General features: G+C 43.4%; 1 protein-coding gene across 1 annotated transcript in view; it reads left to right on the forward strand.

Annotated features, from left to right (window-relative positions):
* The window catches only part of tanc2b (tetratricopeptide repeat, ankyrin repeat and coiled-coil containing 2b), a 114,760-nt gene extending 91,811 nt beyond the window's left edge, over positions 1–22,949 (forward strand). Inside the window, 21 exon segments of the mRNA XM_061706596.1 lie at positions 332–370; positions 1,476–1,754; positions 1,831–1,955; positions 2,972–3,203; positions 4,440–4,888; positions 5,408–5,575; positions 5,655–5,815; positions 6,915–7,023; positions 8,381–8,503; positions 9,637–9,873; positions 10,105–10,311; positions 10,762–10,855; positions 10,968–11,101; positions 11,186–11,309; positions 11,900–12,075; positions 12,152–12,284; positions 17,349–17,440; positions 18,355–18,501; positions 18,598–18,698; positions 19,134–20,199; positions 20,201–22,949. Coding sequence (XP_061562580.1) covers positions 332–370; positions 1,476–1,754; positions 1,831–1,955; positions 2,972–3,203; positions 4,440–4,888; positions 5,408–5,575; positions 5,655–5,815; positions 6,915–7,023; positions 8,381–8,503; positions 9,637–9,873; positions 10,105–10,311; positions 10,762–10,855; positions 10,968–11,101; positions 11,186–11,309; positions 11,900–12,075; positions 12,152–12,284; positions 17,349–17,440; positions 18,355–18,501; positions 18,598–18,698; positions 19,134–20,199; positions 20,201–21,205 — 5,201 coding nt within the window. The 3' untranslated portion in view covers positions 21,206–22,949.
* The last annotated feature ends 89 nt before the right edge of the window (positions 22,950–23,038 follow it).

Raw genomic sequence — 23,038 nt, forward strand, 5'->3', positions numbered from 1 at the left:
TCCACAGCCTTGTTGAATCAAATGCAATGGTCAAAACACAACAGTTGGGAATTTTTCGCCAATATGCCAGTTTCAGAGGTACTATCAGAGGCGGGCGCGGCACTTTTCTGAAAAAGAATAGCAAAAACAAAAAGCCTGAACAAGTGTTTAATACCTGACACTCACTTTCCGTGTTGAGTCATAAGAAATTGTCAGAACACAAGAAGTCGTGCATTTTTTTGCCTTGTTCCCTTGTAAGTGTGTGGGAAAGGCACAGACACGGAATGCTGCCTTTCCCCTCTTCACTTGAACACCCCATAACACGCTTTTTGTCCTGCTTGCTTTACCTCAGCTTCCGCTAACAACTCCCATGCCTGGCAGTCACAATCACGTAAGTAACATTTTTTTCTCCGTTTCCCATAATGTCCCCTATTATGTCCCATTGTTTTACATTTTGTTCCATACTGTCCCCTAATGTCACCTATTGTGTCTCATAATGTCCCATCATATCCCATTTTGCCCCGTAGTGCCCTTTGATATCCCCTTTTATGCCCCATTTTGTTCCATAGTCTCCCATAATTTCCCATATTGTTTCATCATGGCCTATTTTGTCCCTTAGTGTCTCATAAATGGGTCCTTATCGTGTCCCATCACATCCCATTATTTCCCATTTTGTCCAACAATATCCCCTATACTGTCCCATCATGTCCGCCCAGCGTTGATGTCTTGCAACCCCTGAAGAACTTTAGTCTAACAACTCCTCCTAGTGTCAAGAAATGGAAGTGAGAAATAGCGTTTCATTGCAGTGATCTGCATGAAACCAAATACAGACAGTACTTGTGACATGTCAGTCTGGATCAGAGACCAAAACTTGTGATTGTGGCGCCGCATTTTATATATAATATACAGAAAGGCATGTGTGATGACCCTAATGTGGTCTTGGCAAAAAACAAAAATCTTGAATTTGAATTCATTTGCAACCCTAAACCCTTGTTTGAAACCCTAACTCTTGCTTTGACCCCTAATTTGAAACCTTAGCCGAGGCTTGAATCCCTAATTTGGAACCCTCGTTCAGGATCAGGCTTTAAACTCTAAATTGAAACTATAACTACACTTTGAAACCCTAACTCTTGCTTGAAACCGAAAGTTGAAACCCTCGTCTAGGCTTGAAACCCTGACTTAAGTTTGAAACGCAAACTCTTGCTTGAAAGCCCTATTTGAAACCCTAACAAGGAATTAGAATCCCAACCGTGGCTTGAAACACTAATTGGAAACCCTATACCTAGTTTGTAACCAATTTGAAATTCTAAAACTTAAAATCCCAATTTGAATCTCTAGCCCTAGTTTGAAACCCTAACCGAAGCTTCAATCCCTAATTTGAAACCTAACCCTAATTTGAAGCCTGAGACCTTGGTCTCGTTGTTGTAGTGCTTGCTACTTAATAAATAAAATATTTTTCTCTTCCGAGTGAATCTGCATTGTCTTCTCCGACCCAGCAGTACGTTTTGCGCCATACCGACCCCAGGACATCGCCCTGAAACCGCTGCTCTTCGAGGTGCCGTCCATCACGGTGGACTCTGTGTTCACGGGCCGCGAGTGGCTCTTCCAGGAGATCGACGGCCACCTCAACCGCCCCGGCAGCAGCCGCGGCGTGGTGGTCGTCGGCAACATCGGCTTCGGCAAGACCGCCATCGTTTCCCGCCTGGTGGCGCTCAGCTGCCACGGCACACGCATGCGTCAGATCGCCTCTGACAGCCCGCAAGCCTCACCCAGACGTAAAAATACTCTAATTACGATATATTTTTTTCAAAAGGACATTTTGACTGAGAATGTCTCTGTTTATGTGTCCAGATGGTGAGGGGCTCCCGCTCAGCCAGACCCAACCCACGCACGGCACGCTGGGGGGTGGCAGCTGTCCAGGCACCCCTGAGATGCGGCGGCGTCAGGAAGAGTCCATGAGGAGACTCGCCTCGCAGGTACACGATCATAGCGCCCCAATGCTTTTTTTGTTTTTGGCTTTTTTGTGTACAGTGTGTGCACGGGGGAGAGGAGGTACATCAACAAATAAAATGTTTAAATACTCACATTTTCCCAACAAAATACAATTTTAAATGCAAAAATAAAAAATTTCCCATAATAAACCACGCAGCGTTTCGGTTCAGACTTTAACTGTTATGCATGGGGGTAAGGGGTGCGCCAACAAATGTAATGGTGAAATATTATCATTTACATTTACTTACATACAATATTATCATTACTACTTTAGCAAAAACAAAAAAAACTGTATGCAGAGGTTTCCTTTGAATCAACAAAAAAAAGGTTAATTATAAACATTTCTGCTTTTAAATTCACTTTTTAATGCAAAAATAAATGTAAAAAATATTCCCCCCCCCCGATACAGGTTTGTTTGATTTGGACCTTTTTTTTACGGGTCTGTGCCCCAACAAATAAAATGATACAACTGAATTTTTATTTATTTATTTATTTTTTTTAAAAAAATCACAATTGTGGAAGTTGTGTCCCACGTGAACTGTATAACGTGTAACGACACCCGATCCCCCACCCCGCCGCATGCATTATGCACATGTGTTTAGAAAAGAAAAAAACAACTTTCCCAGGGAGTCTTGTGAAATATTAATACACGCGGAATGTCACTTCCCAGCCTGCTATTAGATGTTGTTAAGTCTGCGTATTAATAATTGAACTCACTCTTTTTTTCACCCCCCACTTTTGTTTTAGACAATGTTTTAGAAAATGTTTAAATAACATTTTATTTATTCATAGTTAAACAACATATGTAATAGATAATAATCAAATAGATTTTTCATTCGTTAGCACATGGTACCAGTTGCAAAATGTCACAGCGGCTTAAAGCTCGACTCCGACGACGTCTCTGACAAACTGAAAGCGATTAATTATTAATATCTGCAAAATGAAATGAAGTGTCTACTTCCTGTTTTCCACCCTGTGACTAATCTGTCGCCCTCTCCAGGTGGTGGCCTACCATTACTGCCAGGCAGACAACGCCTACACCTGCCTGGTGCCCGAGTTTGTGCACAACGTGGCGGCACTGCTGTGTCGCTCTCCTCACCTGGCGGCCTACAGGGAGCAGATGCTGCGCGAGCCGCACCTGCAGAGCGTGTTGAGCCTGCGCTCCTGCGTCCAAGACCCGCTGGCGTCCTTCAGGAGGGGCGTGCTCGAGCCCTTGGACGCTCTCTACAAAGGTAACTGTGGATTTTGGATAGTGTTGTGTTGTCAAGTGTTTTCTACTGGTGCTATTTCATATGTTTTTGATGATCCAATTTGTAATGACTTTTTTAGGGCAAGGGACTGCAAAGAATTAAAAAAAAAAAAAAAAAAAAGTTAATTTCTTCAAAAAAGTATTTTCTTGCACAGAAACAAACATTTTTCAAAAAGAACCCAGTACCCACTGGTCTTGTCTTGACTTTTTGTATGGATGTGGGCATGGGAAACTGGGTGCGCCAACCAAGAAAATTGTTAAATGTGAACATTTCTTCCATAAAACTACAATTTTGAAGTGTAAATAGTTGACAAAAAAAAAGAAAAACAGTACCCAGAAGGTTTTGTTTTTGGGGTGCCAACAAACAGAAAGGTTAATGGTCCCATGCCATCAGAATCCAATTTTTATGCATAAGCTAGATCCAAATTAATGTGGGTGACCTGGTTTAAGTTTGATATCTATACGGTTTGTCAATTGAATGTAAAAGGCTATAATCGCATAAGGCTTGCAAAATGACCGGCTCAGATTTCTGTGTTTGTGTGATGTAAAAGGTTCCTCATTATTCAAGTACCTTCCCACTTGGTGGTTGCTACACGCCCACTCGTTTCGGGAAAAATTGATGAGTGTCGGTGACCGCGGCTGCGTCTTGTGCAAAGCTTAAGCATTGCATCACCTGCCAAACTCAGAGAAGGTGAGGAATAGGTGGCTTCAATTTTTGGGGGGAGAAACAAAACAAAAATTGTATTGACTTTGTAAAATAAGCTTTCACACACTGCTGGAAGTGCATTTCCGAGTTTGCAGAGAGCAACCCAAGTGTTCAGCCACCACCAAGCCACAAATACAGTTCATAAAAGCATACATGTTGCAGGGTGCGCCAACAAATAAAATTGCTTAATATAAAATATACTCGTTAAAATGACCTTTTTAATGGAGAATTTATTATTTACAAAAAACAGTACTCAGAGATTTTGTTTGGATTTTTTTCTGGATGTGTGGAGGGGAAAAGGGGATGTGCCAACAAATAAAAAGGTTCATTTCCTCGATAAAATTAGTTTAAGGCCTGAACAAATTATTTCCAAATCAAAAACCGTTCCCACAAAATCCCCTGCACTCACTCTTAAAAATTATCTAAACAAAGCCGGTTCATAGCCCATAAAGGCGTTACATTCAATATGATAAATGTGACAAATAATATGTATATATTTTTGGGATTCTCCAGAGAGGAAGATCAACTCTGAGGAGGACCTGATCATCCTCATCGACGGGTTGAACGAAGCCGAGTTCCACAAGCCCGATTACGGCGACACCATCGTCTCCTTCCTCTGCAAGACCATCCACAAGTTCCCCCCCTGGCTCAAGCTGGTGGTCACGGCCCGGACCACCTTGCAGGAAATCACCAACCCGCTGCCGTTCCACCGCATCTCGCTGGACGGCCTGGAGGAGAACGACGCCATCGATCAGGACCTGCACGGCTACATCCTGCACCGCATCCACAGCAGCCCGGAGATCCAGAACAACATCTCGCTCAACGGCAAGATGGACAACACCACCTTCGGCAAGCTTAGCGGACACCTGAAGGCCCTCAGCCAGGGCTCCTACCTATACCTCAAGCTCACCTTTGACCTTATCGAGAAGGGCTACCTGGTCCTGAAGAGCTCAAGCTACAAGGTGAGGCCTTCCAAAGACCCTTGTTTTATTGTGTTAGAGGCACAACAGATGGCTGTTTTACTTTCATCCAATACATTTTGTATTCAATACTGAGCACTGTTTCAGATGTGGAATAATCTGATTAAATAAACTCTGCTCACAATTGTTACATTTTTAAAATACATTTCATCACGTATTTTAATACAGAGCAGTGATTCAGTTGTGGAATAGTCTGTTTAAATAAACTAGTGTCCTTATTTAATTCATTTACATATTTATTTCATATTTAGTACAGGGCAGTGATCCAGGTGCAGGAGACTACACATGTCTGAGTCAAGTGCGCAATCGGCTAAAGAAAATATTGCCATGTGCCAGTCAGGAGCACAGATGTAGACACGAAGGGAAATTATGTAATTAAATCACTGCTCTGTATGAAATATAAAATAGATATTAGAACTGCTCCCTAACAGAATTACGGCAACAGAACCTTTTCCAACCTGACGCTACTGTCCATATTCCGTTCGTTCTTTCTTTCCTCAGGTGGTTCCAGTCAACCTGGCCGAGGTGTACCTGCTGCAGTGCAACATGCGCTTCCCCACGCAGTCGTCGTTCGAGCGGGCGCTGCCTCTGCTCAACGTGGCCGTGGCCTCGCTGCACCCGCTCACCGACGAGCAAATCTACCAGGCCATCAACGCCGGCTCCCTGCAGGTATGACACAATGTAGATTGTGGACGCGAGATTCTCAATAGTGAAGCTTCCGTGAATGCTAACCGTCATGCTAATCCAGGGTACGCTGGATTGGGAGGACTTCCAGCAGCGTGTAGATAACCTGTCCGTCTTCCTGGTGAAGAGGCGGGACGGCACCCGCATGTTTGTCCACCCGTCCTTCCGGGAGTGGTTGATATGGCGGGAGGAAGGCGAGAAGACAAAGTTTCTGTGCGATCCCAGGTGAGACAAGATCGGGGACGGGGGGGCTTTCATTTCAGGGTGTGACGTTAAATCTGATAATTAAGATGCACCACATGGATACAAGTACTGTAACAAAAGCTGTGTGTACGTGGGAAAGTGAGGTGAACCAACAAATAAAGTGGTTAAATATGACCATTTTCTCAATAAATTTTAATTCTTAATTCAGAAATGAACAGTTTACTAAGAAGAACAGTACTCAGAGGTTTCGTGGGACTTTTCTTACAGGTGTGCATGTGGGAAAGGGGGTGCAGCAACAAATAACAAGGATACGTTTGAACATTTCCTCGATGAAAGTTTTATTTTTATAAACAAATAAACAATTTACTTAAAAAAGGGTTCTTTAAAGGCGTGTAAGTGGGAAAGGGTGTGCGCCCAAAAATAAAATGGTTAGAAATGACCATTTTCTTTAAAACAAATAAAATAAAAAATAAAAACTTAAAAAAGCAGTTCCCACAGGTTTTGCTTGTAACTTATTTAGGGTGTGTGCCAGAGAAAGGGGGTGCGCCATCAAACAAAGTAGTTAAATGTGAACATTTCCTCGAAAGTGGGTGTGGCAACGAATGAAATGGTTAAATATGACCATTTCATTGATAAAATTAATCAAATTTCAGCTATAATGCAGCTTGAAACCATATTCCAAGAACTGCTCTTCGTTGAAAATGGAAGATCTGTTTATGTACTAGCCTGACAGAAAATAAAGATAGACACTCCAAAAACATTGTAGAAAGTCTCCAGAAGAGTGTCGAAACTAAACTTTTCCTGTGTACTTATATACAGGCCCATACATAAAGAGCACTCCAGTGTGTCCATTTATGCGGGATTTTGAGTCTTTAATTGATACTAAATAAATTGTGCATTCCAGTTTGAGCCCAAAATAGCATGTGAATCATGCTGTATAATTTCTGATGTGCAGAAATGCACATTAGTCAGTCGGCTATAAATAGACACATGCCGTTAGTCACCGTCAAGGTTAGGAATTTTTTTTTCCCCTCAGAGGAAGTGTTTGTAAATACCACCTGCGGATGAGCATTTTCATGGCTCCGGCACCTGAAAGTTTTTTTCATGTGTGCGTACACAGGAGCGGCCACACCCTGCTGGCGTTCTGGTTCTCGCGGCAGGAGAACAAGCTGAACCGGCAGCAGACCATCGAGCTGGGCCACCACATCCTTAAAGCACATATTTTCAAGGTAGTGGCTGGTCTACATGTTCACTAACACTCATTCAATGGCAAGAAAAAGTATGTGAACCCTTGGGAATTACCTGGATTCCCTCATGAATTGGTCAGAAAATGTCACATCCACATCACAACAACAGACTCTTCCAAAAGCTAATCGGAGTCAGGCAACCTAGAGTTCAATCAAGACGACGAAATTGTAGTTGTTGATTTAAGCTGCCCTGCCCTATAAAAAAAACCTCATGATTGTCAAGGTGTGGTACGCATGCTCTCTGCTGGTATGCGAAAGAATCACTGCTAAGTGCAGTTCGGTTGTATTTAACTTTTAAGTTCAATACATTTGAATTTAATCTATAACAACTGTTTGTTTTTAAACATTTATTTAGGTGTTTTTTTATGTAACTTCTATGTGCAGTGCATTTTCATTTAAATCATTGAGTGCATTTTAGTGTTTTATTATTATTATTATTATCATTATCATCATTTAAGCACAGTGTTAATGTTCAAGTTGCATAATGTTGAAGTGGCTTACAATTTTGACTATAATTTTACCTCTGTCTCCTTTTTGATGAACACTTTATTGCGTGTTTTAATGTTGGTCATTACGGTGATGTTTTGAGAGCTAAGTATTTTTTTAAGTGGTACTTGATGTCAAAAGTTTGACAACCACTGCTTTAACCTGTCCTGTTCAGCTGCTTGGTCATGCAGAATAAAACAACAGAACAGTAGAAACAATATAAAACACACCAGTTTTGAGTTTGCTCAAGAAAGATTGCCTGATGTGAACCATGCCTCACACAAAAGCGCTCTGAGAGGACCTACGATTAAGAATTGTTACTTGCAGTATGAGGCTCGAAATGGTTACAAAAGTATCTCTAAATGCTTTGATATTCATGAGTCCGTGGTTTGACAGATTTGTCTCTAAATGGAGAAAGTTCAGCATTGTTGCTACTCTTCCTAGGAGTCATCATCCTGTAAAGATGACTGCAAGAGCAAAGCACTGAATGCTCAATGAGGTAAAGAAAAAAACGAATGTATCGGCCAAAGACTTAGCCCTAGACAAATGAGGCTCAACCAGTTTTTAATCCCAAGGTTCAGATACTTTTTCCACCCGGCACTGTTTGCCTGTTGTGTTCAGTAAAAAAAATTAAAACACATATTGTTTGTGTGTTATAAGAACACTGTTTTTGTCTATTGTTGTGATTTAGATGATGTTCAAATCACATTTTATGTAGAAATTCAAGTCTTTCCAAAGGGTTCACATTATTTTTCTGTATCTTGTATATAAACACACGCGTGCACACACGCACACACACCCACACACACACAATAAGAATGAAAAATAAAACATTTTATGCTGTCTGTTCAAGGGTCTCAGCAAGAAAGTGGGGGTGTCCTCATCCATCTTGCAAGGCCTATGGGTGTCCTACAGCACGGAGGGTCTGTCGGCTGCTCTCTCGTCACTGAGGAACCTCTACACACCCAACATTAAGGTGAGCCTGTACGCTTGAGTTTGGTACAAAACGGTTTGCAAAGTCCTGCCCATGTACCCCGTCTTGGTCATCTAATCCTGTGTGGGACCCAGCGGTGGGTACAGCAGAGAGGCGCTGCATAAAGTGAATCATTCATTTTTGGATGTGCCTCTTTTGACCGTTTGTGCTCAAAAGGGCCACATTTGATTAATGAATATGTATGTAGGTATCTGAAAGATGTAAAATAGTCGTAATAATAAATCCACAAATAAATATCAATTCAAAATCAATCAATAAATAATAAAATCAGTTCTTATATTTAATTGTATTTATAATTGAATTATAATTAACCAATTATTTGATAAAATACAAATTTTGAATCTGTAATATTGTTTATTTTACCGTTTTTTAATATCAGGTACAATAAATCAACAAACCAATTATTTAATTAGACAAACAAATAAAACATGAATAAAGATTGAAAAAAATAATTTTAACAAGGGCTAAATTAATGTAGTGTGTATGCAAGTGAGTTGGTTGCTGCTGTGGGGCCAATAATTTAGAAGCAAAAGTAAATGTTTTTAGAATATGCTGTGGGTCAATAATGAATTAAGTTGCTTCAATGTAATTTGTAATGTATTTTTAGGTTGATTTTAAATTACATTACAGATAAGTGGTTTCTTAATTACATTAAATTGTTTTTTTTATTTGAATAAGTCATGGGTCAATAATTCATATTTATTGGTTAAATTTGTTAGATTTTTTTTAATCCATCCATCCATTTTCTTTACCTCTTATCCTCACTGGGGTCGCGGGCTGCTGGTACTTATCCCAGCTATCTTTGGAAGGAGGCGGGGTACACCCTGAACCGGCCGCCAGCCATTCGCAGTGATTTTTTTTAATGTCACGAAATAATCATGATTCAAATTAATAACATTTTAATGTTTGTATTTATTCATATATTTGTTTTTTATTTTTAGGAATAGTGCCAATAAAAAAAAAAATCAGTGTGGCAACATCCAATGTATTTTTTAATGTGTGAAACAAAGTTTCTTGTGCCTGTTTTCACCTCAAAGGACTAATCTGTCAATCATTCCATATAAATTGTTTGTGTATATGCGCGTGCCTGTGTCTGTGTGTGCGTGCGTGCGCAGGTGAGTCGTTTGTTGATGCTAGGCGGGGCCAACGTCAACTACCGCACGGAGGTGCTCAACAACGCCCCCGTGCTTTGCGTCCATGCCCACCTGGGGTACATGGACATGGTGGCCCTGCTGCTGGAGTTTGGCGCCTATGCCGACGCCCCCTCCGAAAACGGCCTGACGCCTCTTGGCTACGCTGCTGCCGGGGGTCACATGGCTGCCGTGACGGCACTGTGTCGCAAGAGAGCCAAGGTGTGTATGGTGTGTGTGTCTGATTTTGTGTGTGTGTGTGTGTGGGGTGGGGGTTAATGATGGGGGCTCAGGCAAAATTTACTTGACTCGACTTGGTTGATTTCTGTCACAGTAACTTGGGGTTGCTTGAAACTTGAAGGTGAAGACGAGGCTTACTTATGACTTGCACATACAATATCCAACTTGTTTCCAGTATTTCTGATTGACATGAACGCTGTAATGTGCCTCCAGGTGGACCACCTGGACAGGAACGGTCAGTGCGCGCTGGTGCACGCAGCCCTCCGGGGCCACATGGAGGTGGTGAAGTTCCTCATCCAGTGCGACTGGAGTGGGGGGTCGGCGCAGCACTCGCCGCAGACCCAGCAGCAGGCCACCTTTACCAAGAGCCACGCCGTCCAGCAGGCCCTGGTCGCCGCGGCCAGTATGGGCTACACGGAGGTAACACCGCCGAAGGGTCCCTGAGCGCTAATTCATGAAAGAAATTAAATGAAATAAATACAATTGAATGAGTTTTAACATGTCGCAGGGTAGTTGTTAATGAAATATATTCAATTAAATAGCTTTGATGTAAAGTTATGACGTGGGACAATAGCTGATAAATGAATAAAACGTAATATTAGTTTTTGAATAAGTCACACACATAACACCGCATAACTTTGACATTCGTCTGATAGCTTGACCTAACACGCAATGCAAAACGACATAGACGTTCTAACAAAACTAGCTTCAATGTTGCGATGTTCTAACCCGTGAAGCAACGGATATTTGAACACAACACATGTAGACAGACAATATAACAATACTCACAGGCATATTCTTTATCTTTAAATAGCAAAAGATGTATTTTTCTAAGTTTGGAACCACAGTTCTGATCGAATTTCTGCTCAGGTCGTGTCCTATTTGCTGGACCTGCCCGAGAAAGACGAAGAGGAGGTGGAGCGAGCGCAGATCAACAACTTTGACTCGCTGTGGGGCGAGACAGGTGTGTGCGGGTGTCACGTGTTTTCATACAACTATGTCGTAGGATCGTACTAGCGTGTGTATCTATCAACGAGCGCATCTGTCATATGACATTGCTCCTCCACCTCATCCAGCTCTGACGGCAGCCTCCGGTCGGGGGAAGCTGGAGGTGTGCCGCCTGCTGCTGGAGCAGGGCGCCGCCGTGGCCCAGTCCAACCGGCGAGGCATCGTGCCGCTGTTCAGCGCCGTCCGACAGGGTCACTGGCAGGTCAGCATATTTGATGATTTGTGAGGTATTGTCATAATAATCATCATAGTAATAGTAATAATAATTATAATATTTGTTTGTCAGATAGTGGACCTTCTCCTGACGCACGGCGCAGACGTCAACCTGGCGGACAAACAGGGCCGCTCGCCGCTCATGATGGCCGCCTCGGAGGGACACCTGGGAACGGTTGAGTTTCTGCTCTCGCAAGGTGAGTGTCCTTTGCACGAGCATAGATGTACAGCACCTAAAGTTGCCTTCTTGTGTGAATGCTAAAGAACATTGACACGTGTTATTCTGCGCCCCTAAACATTTTGAATGTTATCTCGCTGCTTTTTTGTTCTTCTGAAACTTACTGATGCAAACCATTCCAACTTCAAAAAGTTCAGCTTCACATCTTGGGTTCTATTTAGAATAGCTCAATTTCTCCAGTAATTGATGCGCATCCCTAAAGAGGTTTATAATTGCCTATCCCAACCAAAAGGTGGTGGGCAAAGCACTACTTTGTCTAACAAAGCTCCTCAACTACTAGTTGAGTTTTTCAGCATACAACAGTAGATAGGTCCTTCACCCCCCCCCCCCCTGCAAAATAATACAAAATATGTAAATTTGCAAATGCAAAACCACAAATATACAGGGGTTCACTGTATGCCCATATATGATGACACAAAGACCACAAAAAAAATATGTTCAAATTCAGGAATTAGCTGAGAATCACATAGAAATGGCAACATGGTTATGTTTTACTTGAGAAGAATACTATCTCAGTCGTCTTTCCACCTCTGCTCACTTCCTTCTCAGGAGCCTCCCTGTCTCTGACAGACAAAGAGGGTCTGACGGCGCTCAGCTGGGGCTGCCTGAAGGGTCACCTGACGGTGGTCCGATGCCTGGTGGAGAGCGGCGCTGCCACCGACCACGCCGACAAGAACGGTCGCACACCGCTCGACCTCGCCGCCTTCTACGGCGACTCTGACGTGGTCGGTGAACGGAGCGTTGGGGGGGTGCAAATTTAGACGAAGACTCCCTAGTCACGTACGTAATCTTCTCTTTCAGGTCCAGTTCTTGGTGGACCACGGCGCCATGATCGAGCACGTGGACTACAGCGGCATGCGTCCTCTGGACCGGGCCGTGGGTTGCAGGAACACGTCGGTGGTGGTGGCCCTGCTCAAGAAAGGCGCCAAGATAGGTGAGACCGTGTGACGCGTGGCATTCACATCTTCTTGCACCCATGGCCACTTCACTCATGTGCCTGCTGCCATAAGATCAGCATGAGGCGCATGGCAGACCAGTCAGAAAAATTGCAACCAGAGCACCATTATTGGAGTACATTGTGAGACGTTTATTTTAAATGTGCCACATGTCCTCATCAGAATTTTTTTTTTTGGGGGGGGGGGTCATTTTTTGCTCAAAACATCAAAAGGCGCGACCATGGACATGCAAGTTGACATCACAGTTACCAAGTGGCATATTTGCACAGTATCTGGGGTTCGCCATGATGACAAAAATGGTCAAAACTGCTTTAAAACCTGAGTTATAGGTTTCAGCCTCAAACATGGACATCAAATAGTCATTTTATTTTGGGGATTTCAACCTTTTGGTATTGAATTTATTAGGCTTTAGACGATCAGGATTTTGGAACCGATCAGTGAGTTTAAAAAAATGATAACCTATCACCGATCCGATCACATCATAGAGGAATGTGTCTGTTTCAATGACCTGTTAATTTACTGTATATACTTGTGTCCCTAATTGCTCAAAAAAATCTATTTACAATAAATAATGTATATTTGTTCCTCTATTTATGCCAGTGAGGCATAGTGAGAGACAGAACAAATGAATGGTCTTCTATTAGATGGCAGGAAGTAAATACAGTAATTAATGTATCCACTTTTTGTGACGTTTTTGTTTGTTGGTGTGCCGTAAGATTTTTCAATCGTAAAATATGTTCCTTGGCTCCATAAGGTTGGAAATCACTGCTCTAGTCAGATCGTGTATTCTACTCAGTCAGGTCAAACCAACAATACAACATGACAGAAATAATGGGTGCTAAGTTACTGTAATTAAATTACTTTATTTTTAACGAAATTACTTCACCCACACCGAAACCTTAGAGCATGAGTCGACAGAACGGCAGCATGTTTGCGTCCAACCATTCGTGGTAGCAGTAGCTTGCTAGGCTGCATAAAGTTTTGTTGCCTGCTTGCGAGGCGTATCGTATTCAAAGTACGGGAACATACCTCAAGCAAGCCTTAAACGAACGTCCTCTCCTGTCCTCACCACCGGTGACCACCAACGCACGTTTGTCCCCATTTTGTTTTTATAATACAGTCGGCGCGATCCTCTATTGTTGTCGTCGCCACGGTAACGAGTGTATCCGGTCGCATTTGATTTGACAAGATAAAGATTTTATTGCAGTAGTCTGACATGGTGCAATCGTGAAAGAGCAAATTTGTCTTGTGCAATCGTGAAAGAGCAAATTTGTCTTGCAGTCTGATCTGGGCATTACGTGTTGTCTGTTCCACACCGCCAACAGGTTTTTATTTATTTATTTTTTTTAAATAACTTTATTGGCCGTCAGATATTTACAGTACTACGTCAAAAGACGCGACAAGGCTAAAAATAAACTAGCTTTTGGATTCAAATATACTGTGCACGATGGCGACGCGGAGTAAATGTCTTTTGCGGATTGATCGGTTCGGCAAATTATGACAATAAAGTCGATCAGCATAAAATGCTAATTATCGGGCGATACTGATAATGCCGATAAAATCTGTCTAAAGTCTAGAATTTATTATTGTAAGATGCGACTTGTTCGTTCTACTATTTGTTTATTCTTTTTTCTTGTATTAGACTTTATTCTCGTAACATTTTGGCTGTTTTCGGAAACCCTCCCTGTCCTCTCTATAGTCCCTAATACAGTAGTGAGTTAGCCATTTGCTGTTCGAATGTGTAGTGAAGTATAGGTTGTAGTGTCCTCAATGTATCCCACAATTCATGTTGAAAAGTAGTGAACAACCAATGGTCACTAGAAACGTAATATATCCCAAGATTCACTGCGCTAATACAGAAAAATTATTTTCCTTCTCCTTGGTATTGTTTGATCTTCAGCACGAGACAAATTCATCAGTTGTGGCGCAAAAATATCTTTAATATAAAAAGAGCAATACAACGCGGATGGGCGTAAAGTGATTTTGTTAGTGTAAAGTTTTTAAGATACACTGATCTTAAAACAATATGACGCAAATATATATTTTTTTATTTGTACAATATTTGTTATGGAAGGTCGACCAGCTTTCCGGATGTACTGGACGTCAATGAATTAATTGTCTTTTGTATGTGCATTTCAGGTTGGTTACAACATCTTCTGAGCATTTACGTGCAATTTCTAGTCAAAACCTTTTACTCAAAACATTTTTATTTTTATTTGCGATGAGAAATCACTTGAGTGTTGCTGTCTCAAGTTGAAGTGGTTAAGACACCCGTGCCATTGAACAAATAGGGTTACATGCACACTGAACAGCAGTCATGTATCGCTACACTGCCAAAACTGAAATTAAATATCTTAAATCAAGGCCAAATATGCTTGTTTGTCTGCCAAGATATTTCTTCTTACCAGGCAGTTTGTTTGTAAGAGCATTTCACTTGCTTGAAAATGTTTTCTTTAAAAAATCTTAATAAGCTATTAAATTCGTTATTGAGATTATATTGCTCGTCATGCGAAAAATAAGAAATGCCACAATTCTATAGGTGTAGGTAGTATGATTACACAAATTTGAAGAGCTCAGTGGGGGGGTTTAAATCTAGTTACTTGTTTTAAGAAATCTTTCCCGGTCGAATTTTCTTGTTGTAATGGCAGGTAATATATTTGTCAATATCATTACTTTGTTTTCCCAAATCCAGTTTTTGCAGGGTAGTGTACATCATCCCCCCCCGCCCTGCCACCATAGCTGCTGCTTTTTGTGTGTTTATCGTTATTTACTTTCTCTTTCCATCATGTTCTCTTGTCATCCTTCTCTGTCGCATCCATCTCTTCCTGTCCTGAACACAGGTTGTCAATAGCCCTTGTGGTGTTTTTTTTGTTTTTTTTTGTTTTTCAAATTATTTTGCCAAATCTCCGCTTCTGACTGCTGCTATTTTTGTTTCTTTTCTCACTCCTCGACCTCCATTGCCTCTTGTTCTCTCTCTTTTTCTTCTTCTACACTTCCACACCCTTCCTCCTCCTCCCACCTTTAACCCCGCCACCCCTTCGCCCCGCCGCTCTCTCCGGTCCCAGGATGTCAGACGCTGCCCAGTAGGCCCCGAGGTAAAGCCAAGGCTGTCGACTTCCCACCCCAGCAGGCATTTTGACAGCTCTATCTCCTCTATGTGTTGTCTGTGTTTCCTCCTGAGCGCCGGCGCGCCAGCTTTTAGCCTTAGCTAACTAAAGAGACTCATAGGTGTAAGCTTGGAGGTAGATGCCCCGAGCCGCTTCCTGGCAGCATGGATGCATGACAGCAGCCTTCGAGTGACACTGACCGCGTGGTTGTTGTTGTTTTATTGAGCAGGAAGTGCATGCACGACATTGTACCCGCCGCTACCCCGCACCAAGGTCGCTCACAGTCATCCTGACGTCACTCGATGCCCTCAGCTTTGGCGGCGTGACTCCTCCCGCCGCCTTGTGTTTTCCAGTCGCTTTGTTGTTTCTTGTGCTTTTGTGGTGTTTGTTTGGATGTGTGTGTCACAGTTTGCTGATACACTTAAAACGGCTTGACATATACACTGTATCCAGAAAAGATACACGGCGCGTTACGTTTTCCACATTTTGCTATGTTATAGCAATGCTGGGCACAATTTTGTGCTCAACGGCCATAATTTCATTTTTAAAACAGATAGATGGGCCAGGGCATTCTTAGATTAAGTAAATACAAAATCAAATAGAATAAAGATCTACATCTAATCTCTGTAAAATACTGCAAAAAATATTTTTGTAAGATATTTCATTTTCGATTTTAAATTATTATTCATATTTATTTTGTAATTAAATATTAATAAAGTAAAATGTAAATTCTCCTATTTTGAAAAAAAGTATTATTTACAATAAATTAACCAAATATTTACTAAAATAAAGTTGAACATTTTATGAATATTTTTAATGCTATAGTTGTAAAACATAATTAACCAATTATTTTATTTGATAAATTAATAAACATGAATAAGTACATTCAATTAACAAATAGTATTAAAAACAGATGAATTAATACAACAAATATTGTAACAATCTTGATATTGTAAATGCTTTTAGCGCAAAATTAAAGAACAGAGTATGTATGTTGCTTTACTTTGCATACCCCTGTGGTACGGTCTTATTCCAAAATGTAATAAATTCATTTCTTTCTCAAGATTCTATACACAACACCCCATGAAGATTTTTTTTTTTTTCCTTTTTGCAAATTTATTACAAATAAAATGAGTATTCACAGCCTTTGTAACGAAGCCTCGTGTTTCTACAGCATAATTGGAGTCCACCTGTGGTAAACTCAGCATGGGATTATTATTATTTTATTATTTTAAATAAATTTGAAGAAATCTAAAAATGATATTAATAATAATAATGGTTTTCACATAGTATTTATGGGGTGTTGTTGAATTTTGTGGGGAATAAATGAATCAGTTTTGTAATAAAGCTGTAATATAACAAAATGTGGAAAAAGTAAAGCACTGTGAATACTTTCTGGGTGCACACTGTACATATGAAATATGAATAATATATTTGGAGGGTTTTAACCTTTTGAGAAGAATGTGGTTATCCTTTCAGTTGCGAGCACCCTTGCAGAAAATGGTAGTTTCCAGTAGAAAAGCACTGATCTTTTCTTGACAGTGGATTGCCTTGTTTTCCTCCTCCATCCGCCATTTTTAGCTGTTTTCACCCCCGTTACCTATTCAAATAATTGTTGTTACTGTACCCCACCTGGATACACTGGCTTGGTCATATTTACTTTTATTTCTTCTATTTTGAGAGATTTGCATGTTCTCAGCCACACGTAAAAACTATCCAGGGGAGAAAGGTTAGTTGTATTCACAATCACAATCCAGGAGATATCTGGTGGGATACACTTGTGGTCATCTACGACTATGCATTTCTTGTTATTACGATTATTATGTGTACAGTGTTTGTGTGTGTCTGTGTGTCGTTTTGACTTCCTTCCTCTCTTCCTTGCTTATGTCTGAACGCGCCGTGGTCCTCACTTTCTCGCCTTCCCCTGTGACGCAGGTCCGGCCACGTGGGCCATGGCCACCTCCAAACCCGACATCATGATCATCCTGCTCAGCAAGCTCATCGAGGAGGGTGACTGCTTTTACAAGGTGCGAGCTCGAGCTTCCTTCAAAGACGATGGCTTTGTCTGCAAATGTAACAAGTAAACCCAAACTATTTGTGGGGGATAGGGACCAAATCCTGCTGCAAATTGCAAAAAAAACGCAAGTAATTGAGGCCCCCCCCCCCCCCCCCCCCCCCCCACCCAAAATGTTGAGAACTGCCTATATTCATAGTTTACAGGTTAAACCAATAAATACTTCACCCCAAACTGACCCCCCCCCTAATTTTAACATCATTTCCAACTCATCTTACGACATTACCCTGAAAAATGGCGTACAGATGATTTTATTTTGAAAAAATGCACCGGACGTGCGAAGATGCTGCCGTCCGTCCGTGTCTGTCACATGCGCAACCTGTAAAAAATACCAAAAACACAACCGTACCTTGACTTTACGAGTGCCCTAACTTAAGAGTTCTTCAAGTGATGAGCTGATTTATTTTTATTTTTTTTTAGTTACGAGCATCAGATATGCCGTCGTAGCGTTAACTGAAAACAAAAACAATGGAGCAATCACGGTTGCTTGCTTGTATTGTATTAATATGATGTCAATTCATTCCACTGGGGAAAATGTATTTGATATTGAGTATAAAAAGTAGATTAATTTATGAGCTTCTTCATGAAACTAAATATACTCGTAAGTCAAAGTACCACTGTACCAGTCTAAATGTATCACTTCAACATACCTCCTTGATGCCATTTACTACTTTTCTATTAGCCAGGTGTCTGGCATCTTAGGACATAATACATCAAGTACAAAAATAAGTCTGAAAGCTGCAAGTAGGATATTTTTTTGTCAATAGCTGAGGATAAGTGCGACATGGAAATGTGAATTTGTGAATAGTGAACCGCGAATAAGCGGGGATTGACTGTCAACGTGGATTTGTGTGGCTCTCCCGACAGAAGGGGAAGGTGAAGGAGGCGGCACAGCGCTACCAGTATGCCCTCAAAAAGTTCCCACGGGAAGGCTTCAGCGAGGACCTCAAGACGTTCAGGGAGCTCAAGGTTGCGCTCTTCCTCAACCAATCCCGATGTCGGAGAAAAATGAACGTGAGTCCCCAATGGGTCGGCAAATATCCCAAAAACCGTTATTGTCTGTAGTTTTTCCTGCTGGTTCAGAGTTCAGAATTGTTGTCTTGGGTCCAGGACTTTGGGATGGCTGAAGAATTTGCTACCAAGGCCCTTGAACTGAAACCCAAATCCTACGAGGCCTACTACGCCAGGGCCCGGGCCAAGCGTAGCAGCAGGTACGCAGGTCTGATCTGGTTGACTTGTATTGTGGAAAAATTACTCATTTTAGTATGGAGAATACCTGAAATAAATCTTAGAAGACAACGTTTATTATCTTTGCAAAGACATCAGACTGTCAATATGGTGACATGCAACATATTGACATATCTGGCGCAAAGCAGAAGTCTCAAGCCTAGATTTTTATACATGAAAATGATCCAGACCAATACACATCACAGAAAGACAGTCAAATGATCAAAAAGGCAAAGAACTCCCTTCCTTTGGAAATGCATAGATTGTCATATCTCACGAGTCGCTCTTGTTCTGACCAGTCAAAATGGAACTTGCTCTCCTGTAATCTTACCAACCCAAGTGTTACAATTCACTCTGGCAGGCCAATGAATGCAACTGAAATAAATTATACAATAAAACATTTCCCATTGCACTTTCAGGCAGTTTCCTGAAGCCTTGGAGGACCTGAATGAAGCCTTGAAGCAGTGCCCCAACAACCGAGAGATCCAGCGGCTGCTGCAGCGTGTGGAGGAGGAGTGTCACCAGCTGAGCCAAGGGGAGCTCCAGCCTCCAGACCTGGAGTTGGAGCCTCCTCCTTCCCCACCTCCCACGCCTCCCCCCGAGGATGAAGAGTGCCTGTCCCTCTCCATGCCTCTCCCGCCTCCCCCGGAGCCCCGTCTGGAGGACATGGAGCCCGTTCAGGATCTCTTTGAGGACGAGGACTACCTAGAGCAGGAACTGGAGGCCATGTCCATGGTTCTGCCCCCACCGGAGTCCCTCAGCAATCCCTCCAGTCTCCCCATCATTCAGAGCCCCCCACTGTCGCCCACACACGCAGACCAGATCTACCTAGCTGGAGGTTCTCCAATGGGGCAGCCTTACGAGTACCACCCTACCTCCTCCTCCATGTCCTCCCCGACCCGCGGGTCTTACCAGACCACGCCGCCCTCCATCTCGCCCACACATCATAATTCCCACTATCGACACAGCCCCCCGCACACCTCCCCAGTGCACCAGCCGTCCTACCGCTTTAGCCCGCCACCAATGGGGAGTGGCGGGCAGGCGATGGACCGGCAGAGCCCGCCGCCCTCCCCTCTGCGCCGGGCTGCCCAGTACAGAGCTAGTCCACCGGTGGAGAGCGTTTGTCTTTACAGATCCCAGTCGGGCTCACCTGTGCGCTACCAGACGGAGCAGCACCCTGGCCGACCCAAATCCCCCCTGTCTAAGATGAGCAGCCAGCGCTCCTTCCAGCTTAGCTCACAGCCCTCGCTGTCGTCCCAGCATCACCAAGCCCAAGGCCTTCGTCTGCAGCCCTCCATCGCCCAAATCGTGCGCACAAACCAGCCCAGTAGCGTGATGGGCAACAGCGGCTACGGGGGACAGATGGGCCACTCCATGGGTAGCCGTTACCCGGGCGGCTCGGTGGACGTGGACAGCCGACTGGTGTACCAGCCCTCGCTGGACGGGCGCTCTATGTCGCAGGTGCAAGCCAGCCTCAGCTCTGGCGGCCCTCTGTCAGCACGGCGGCCGAGGAGGGGTCATGGAGTCTGTCCTGTTGAAGGACGAGCTACCCCAACGCCCCTCCTCTGCCTACCGCGCCAGCAGCGGGGGTCCGGCGGGCATCCGTTACAGTCAGACGCCTCAGATCAGTCGCAGCCAGTCCGCCGCCTACTACCCCGTCTCTGAGCACGTGCTGGAGCTTGCCAATGCCATGCCGCCTTGCCAGCTGGGCTCCCCTGAGGTCCCGCATATGGTGAGACGCCCCGTCAGTGCCAACACCACCGAGATAAAGCCACACGTGCCCACCCCCAGGCCCCTCATCCACTCACAGAGCGTAGGCCTTCGTTTCTCCCCCTCCAGTAACAACATCTCCACTGGCTCCACCTCAAATCTGACGCCAGGCTTCAGGCCATCCTCCTCCATCCAGCAGATGGAGATTCCCTTGCAGGCCACCTACGAGCATTCCTGCGATGAAATGTCACCAATCTCTCCCTCGCAGGGCGGCGGGGTTCTGTATCAGGGCGAGCCCACCCGATCACGGAACACCCCCTTTATGGGCGTCATAGACAAGACGGCGCGGACTCAGCAGTACCTGCACCAGACCTCTCGGTCCCGCGCCATGACGTCCATGGACTCGGCCATCAGCCCCACATCGCCCGGCCAACTGGTCCAGCAGGGGTCTACTTATAGCCCGCCCACCTCGCTGGGAAACATTGCCTATTACAACAAGACCAACAATGCACAGAACGGACACCTATTGGAGGAGGACTACTACCCCCAGACACCTCCTCCCTCGCTGGGCAAGCTGGCCAATGGCTCGCGTGGCACTGGGGATATCCTGGAGCGGGTCAGCCAGGTGCCCACCTACCCGGACGTGAAGGTGGCCAGGACTCTGCCTGTGGCGCAGGCCTACCAGGACAACATGTACCGCCAGCTCTCCCGAGAATCCCGCACGCAAGGGCCCTCTTCACCCATCAAACCAAAGAGACCGTTTGTGGAATCCAACGTGTGACGGCTCGGACTGTGACGAGCAAAAACTCGGATGGACTCGACTTGAAAGAATTCCTGCAAGGGGGGGTACACACACTCTTAAGGGTCTTGGACTTCAACATGACTGAGTAATACACCATGACTTCACCATCCTCTAACGCCCACGGGCTCGATTCCAAGTTCTGCACAATGACCAGTGCACTTTTCCAAAAACTGCACAGTGACATGGACAACTCCTTTGGACTCGTGGACTCTTATCTTGCGTGCTCTTAACCATGGTCGCTACTAGGCTCTATTCAATGTAATACAATACTATATGTTTAATAATGTACATTGCTCGGCAGAATACAAAACGACTCAACAACTTCAATACTAATAGAGAACAAATGACCATATTTATAATTAAATTATGTATTGTACATAGAAGTCAGAGGAAGCATCGTTTGAATCGTATACCGTTCATGCTGCCTTGGTGTCCCCGCTGCTGGTCCAAGAAGGGACAGACTTGCTAAAACTCTTCACAGAAGCTCGCATGTGGAGCATCATTTCCCGGAACATGGTTCATTGATTAGCTCTTTGCCGACGGATTTACACATTCTACACAGAGCGGGAAGTGCGGGAATGTGCCATAAAAAAACAACCTGCCCAAGCCGGTTGTTCGCCTTTTAAGCACTTTTCAAGCTCCACTTTTAAACGTCATTTAAATTAGGCCCTGGGGACCGGATGACGTACGTTTGCCCAGGCAGAGGCTCACAGAAGACTTATGGATGAAAAACAAGCAAATGCACTCTAGCCCCGCCTTCCTTCCGGTTTCTTTGCATTTCCAACGCAAATGCTTAAAAGGTGCACTTTATATTTTTCCGTTTCTTTCTCATTCTATTTGTCGCATCAGAGCAGCCATGTCAGACTATCACAGATGATATTTAAGATGATCTTTTTAAGACTTACAAAGATGTAATGTCTTTCTAGCACAAGTTGTACAGGTACGGTCCAGTTGAAAATGTTTGCCGAAATCAATAATCCGCCTTTGTCTGAAATAGTGCGATATTAAAAAAAAAAAAAAAAAAAAGTTGCCACCCACTTTTCCCGGTGAACGGTTTCAATACCCACTTTTTGTTACACCCACAGGGTGTGGGTGTTAACAACACCCAAGCTTCTTCTCAGTGAAGGATTCAACACCCACAATTTTCATTGCAGCCACGGGGAATGTGGTTGTTGAATCCTTTCGGATGGTTTAATTACACTTTCCTACTGAAAAGGTTCAAACCCCAGTGTTCATCACAACTCCGCGGAGAAAATGTGTTCCAACACTCACTTTTCCCAGGTGAAAGGTTTCAACGCTTATTTTTTCACCTGCATCAGATGTTTCGACTTTTCCCGTTATTGCACAATAAGCAATGTACACTATCAATATCACAACCCAAGTCACACCTCATATCGCACCAACGGAAGTTCCACCTGGTACCGTAGATGTTCCACTGATCTTTAGAGCTGGTGTCACCTGTATTATACTTTCAGATCCAAGTGAAGCTATCCAAGGGTGTATGGTTCAAATCTTGTGTGTATATTAGCTGGCTGTAAATAGTCTGATGCATGTTCTATTCTCGAGGAAACATGTATAGCAGGCTGGTGTGTCCCCCTATCATCGCCCCAACCTATTTCTTTTATGATTTTATGATTAATGTATTTGCTTGCCGAGCGGAGTTCTCTTGTCTGTACACGTGAGCTTTCAGATCGCTGTGATATATAAAGACAATTTTAAAACATTCAGCTGAATGTGTTTTTATCTCATGCTAACTGATTGTAACCTGTACAGTACAATGTCTTGAGGGGGAAAAACATTTATAAATGGTTG

Source organism: Phycodurus eques, chromosome 19, assembly GCF_024500275.1.
Source record: "Phycodurus eques isolate BA_2022a chromosome 19, UOR_Pequ_1.1, whole genome shotgun sequence".
NCBI lineage: Eukaryota > Metazoa > Chordata > Actinopteri > Syngnathiformes > Syngnathidae > Phycodurus > Phycodurus eques.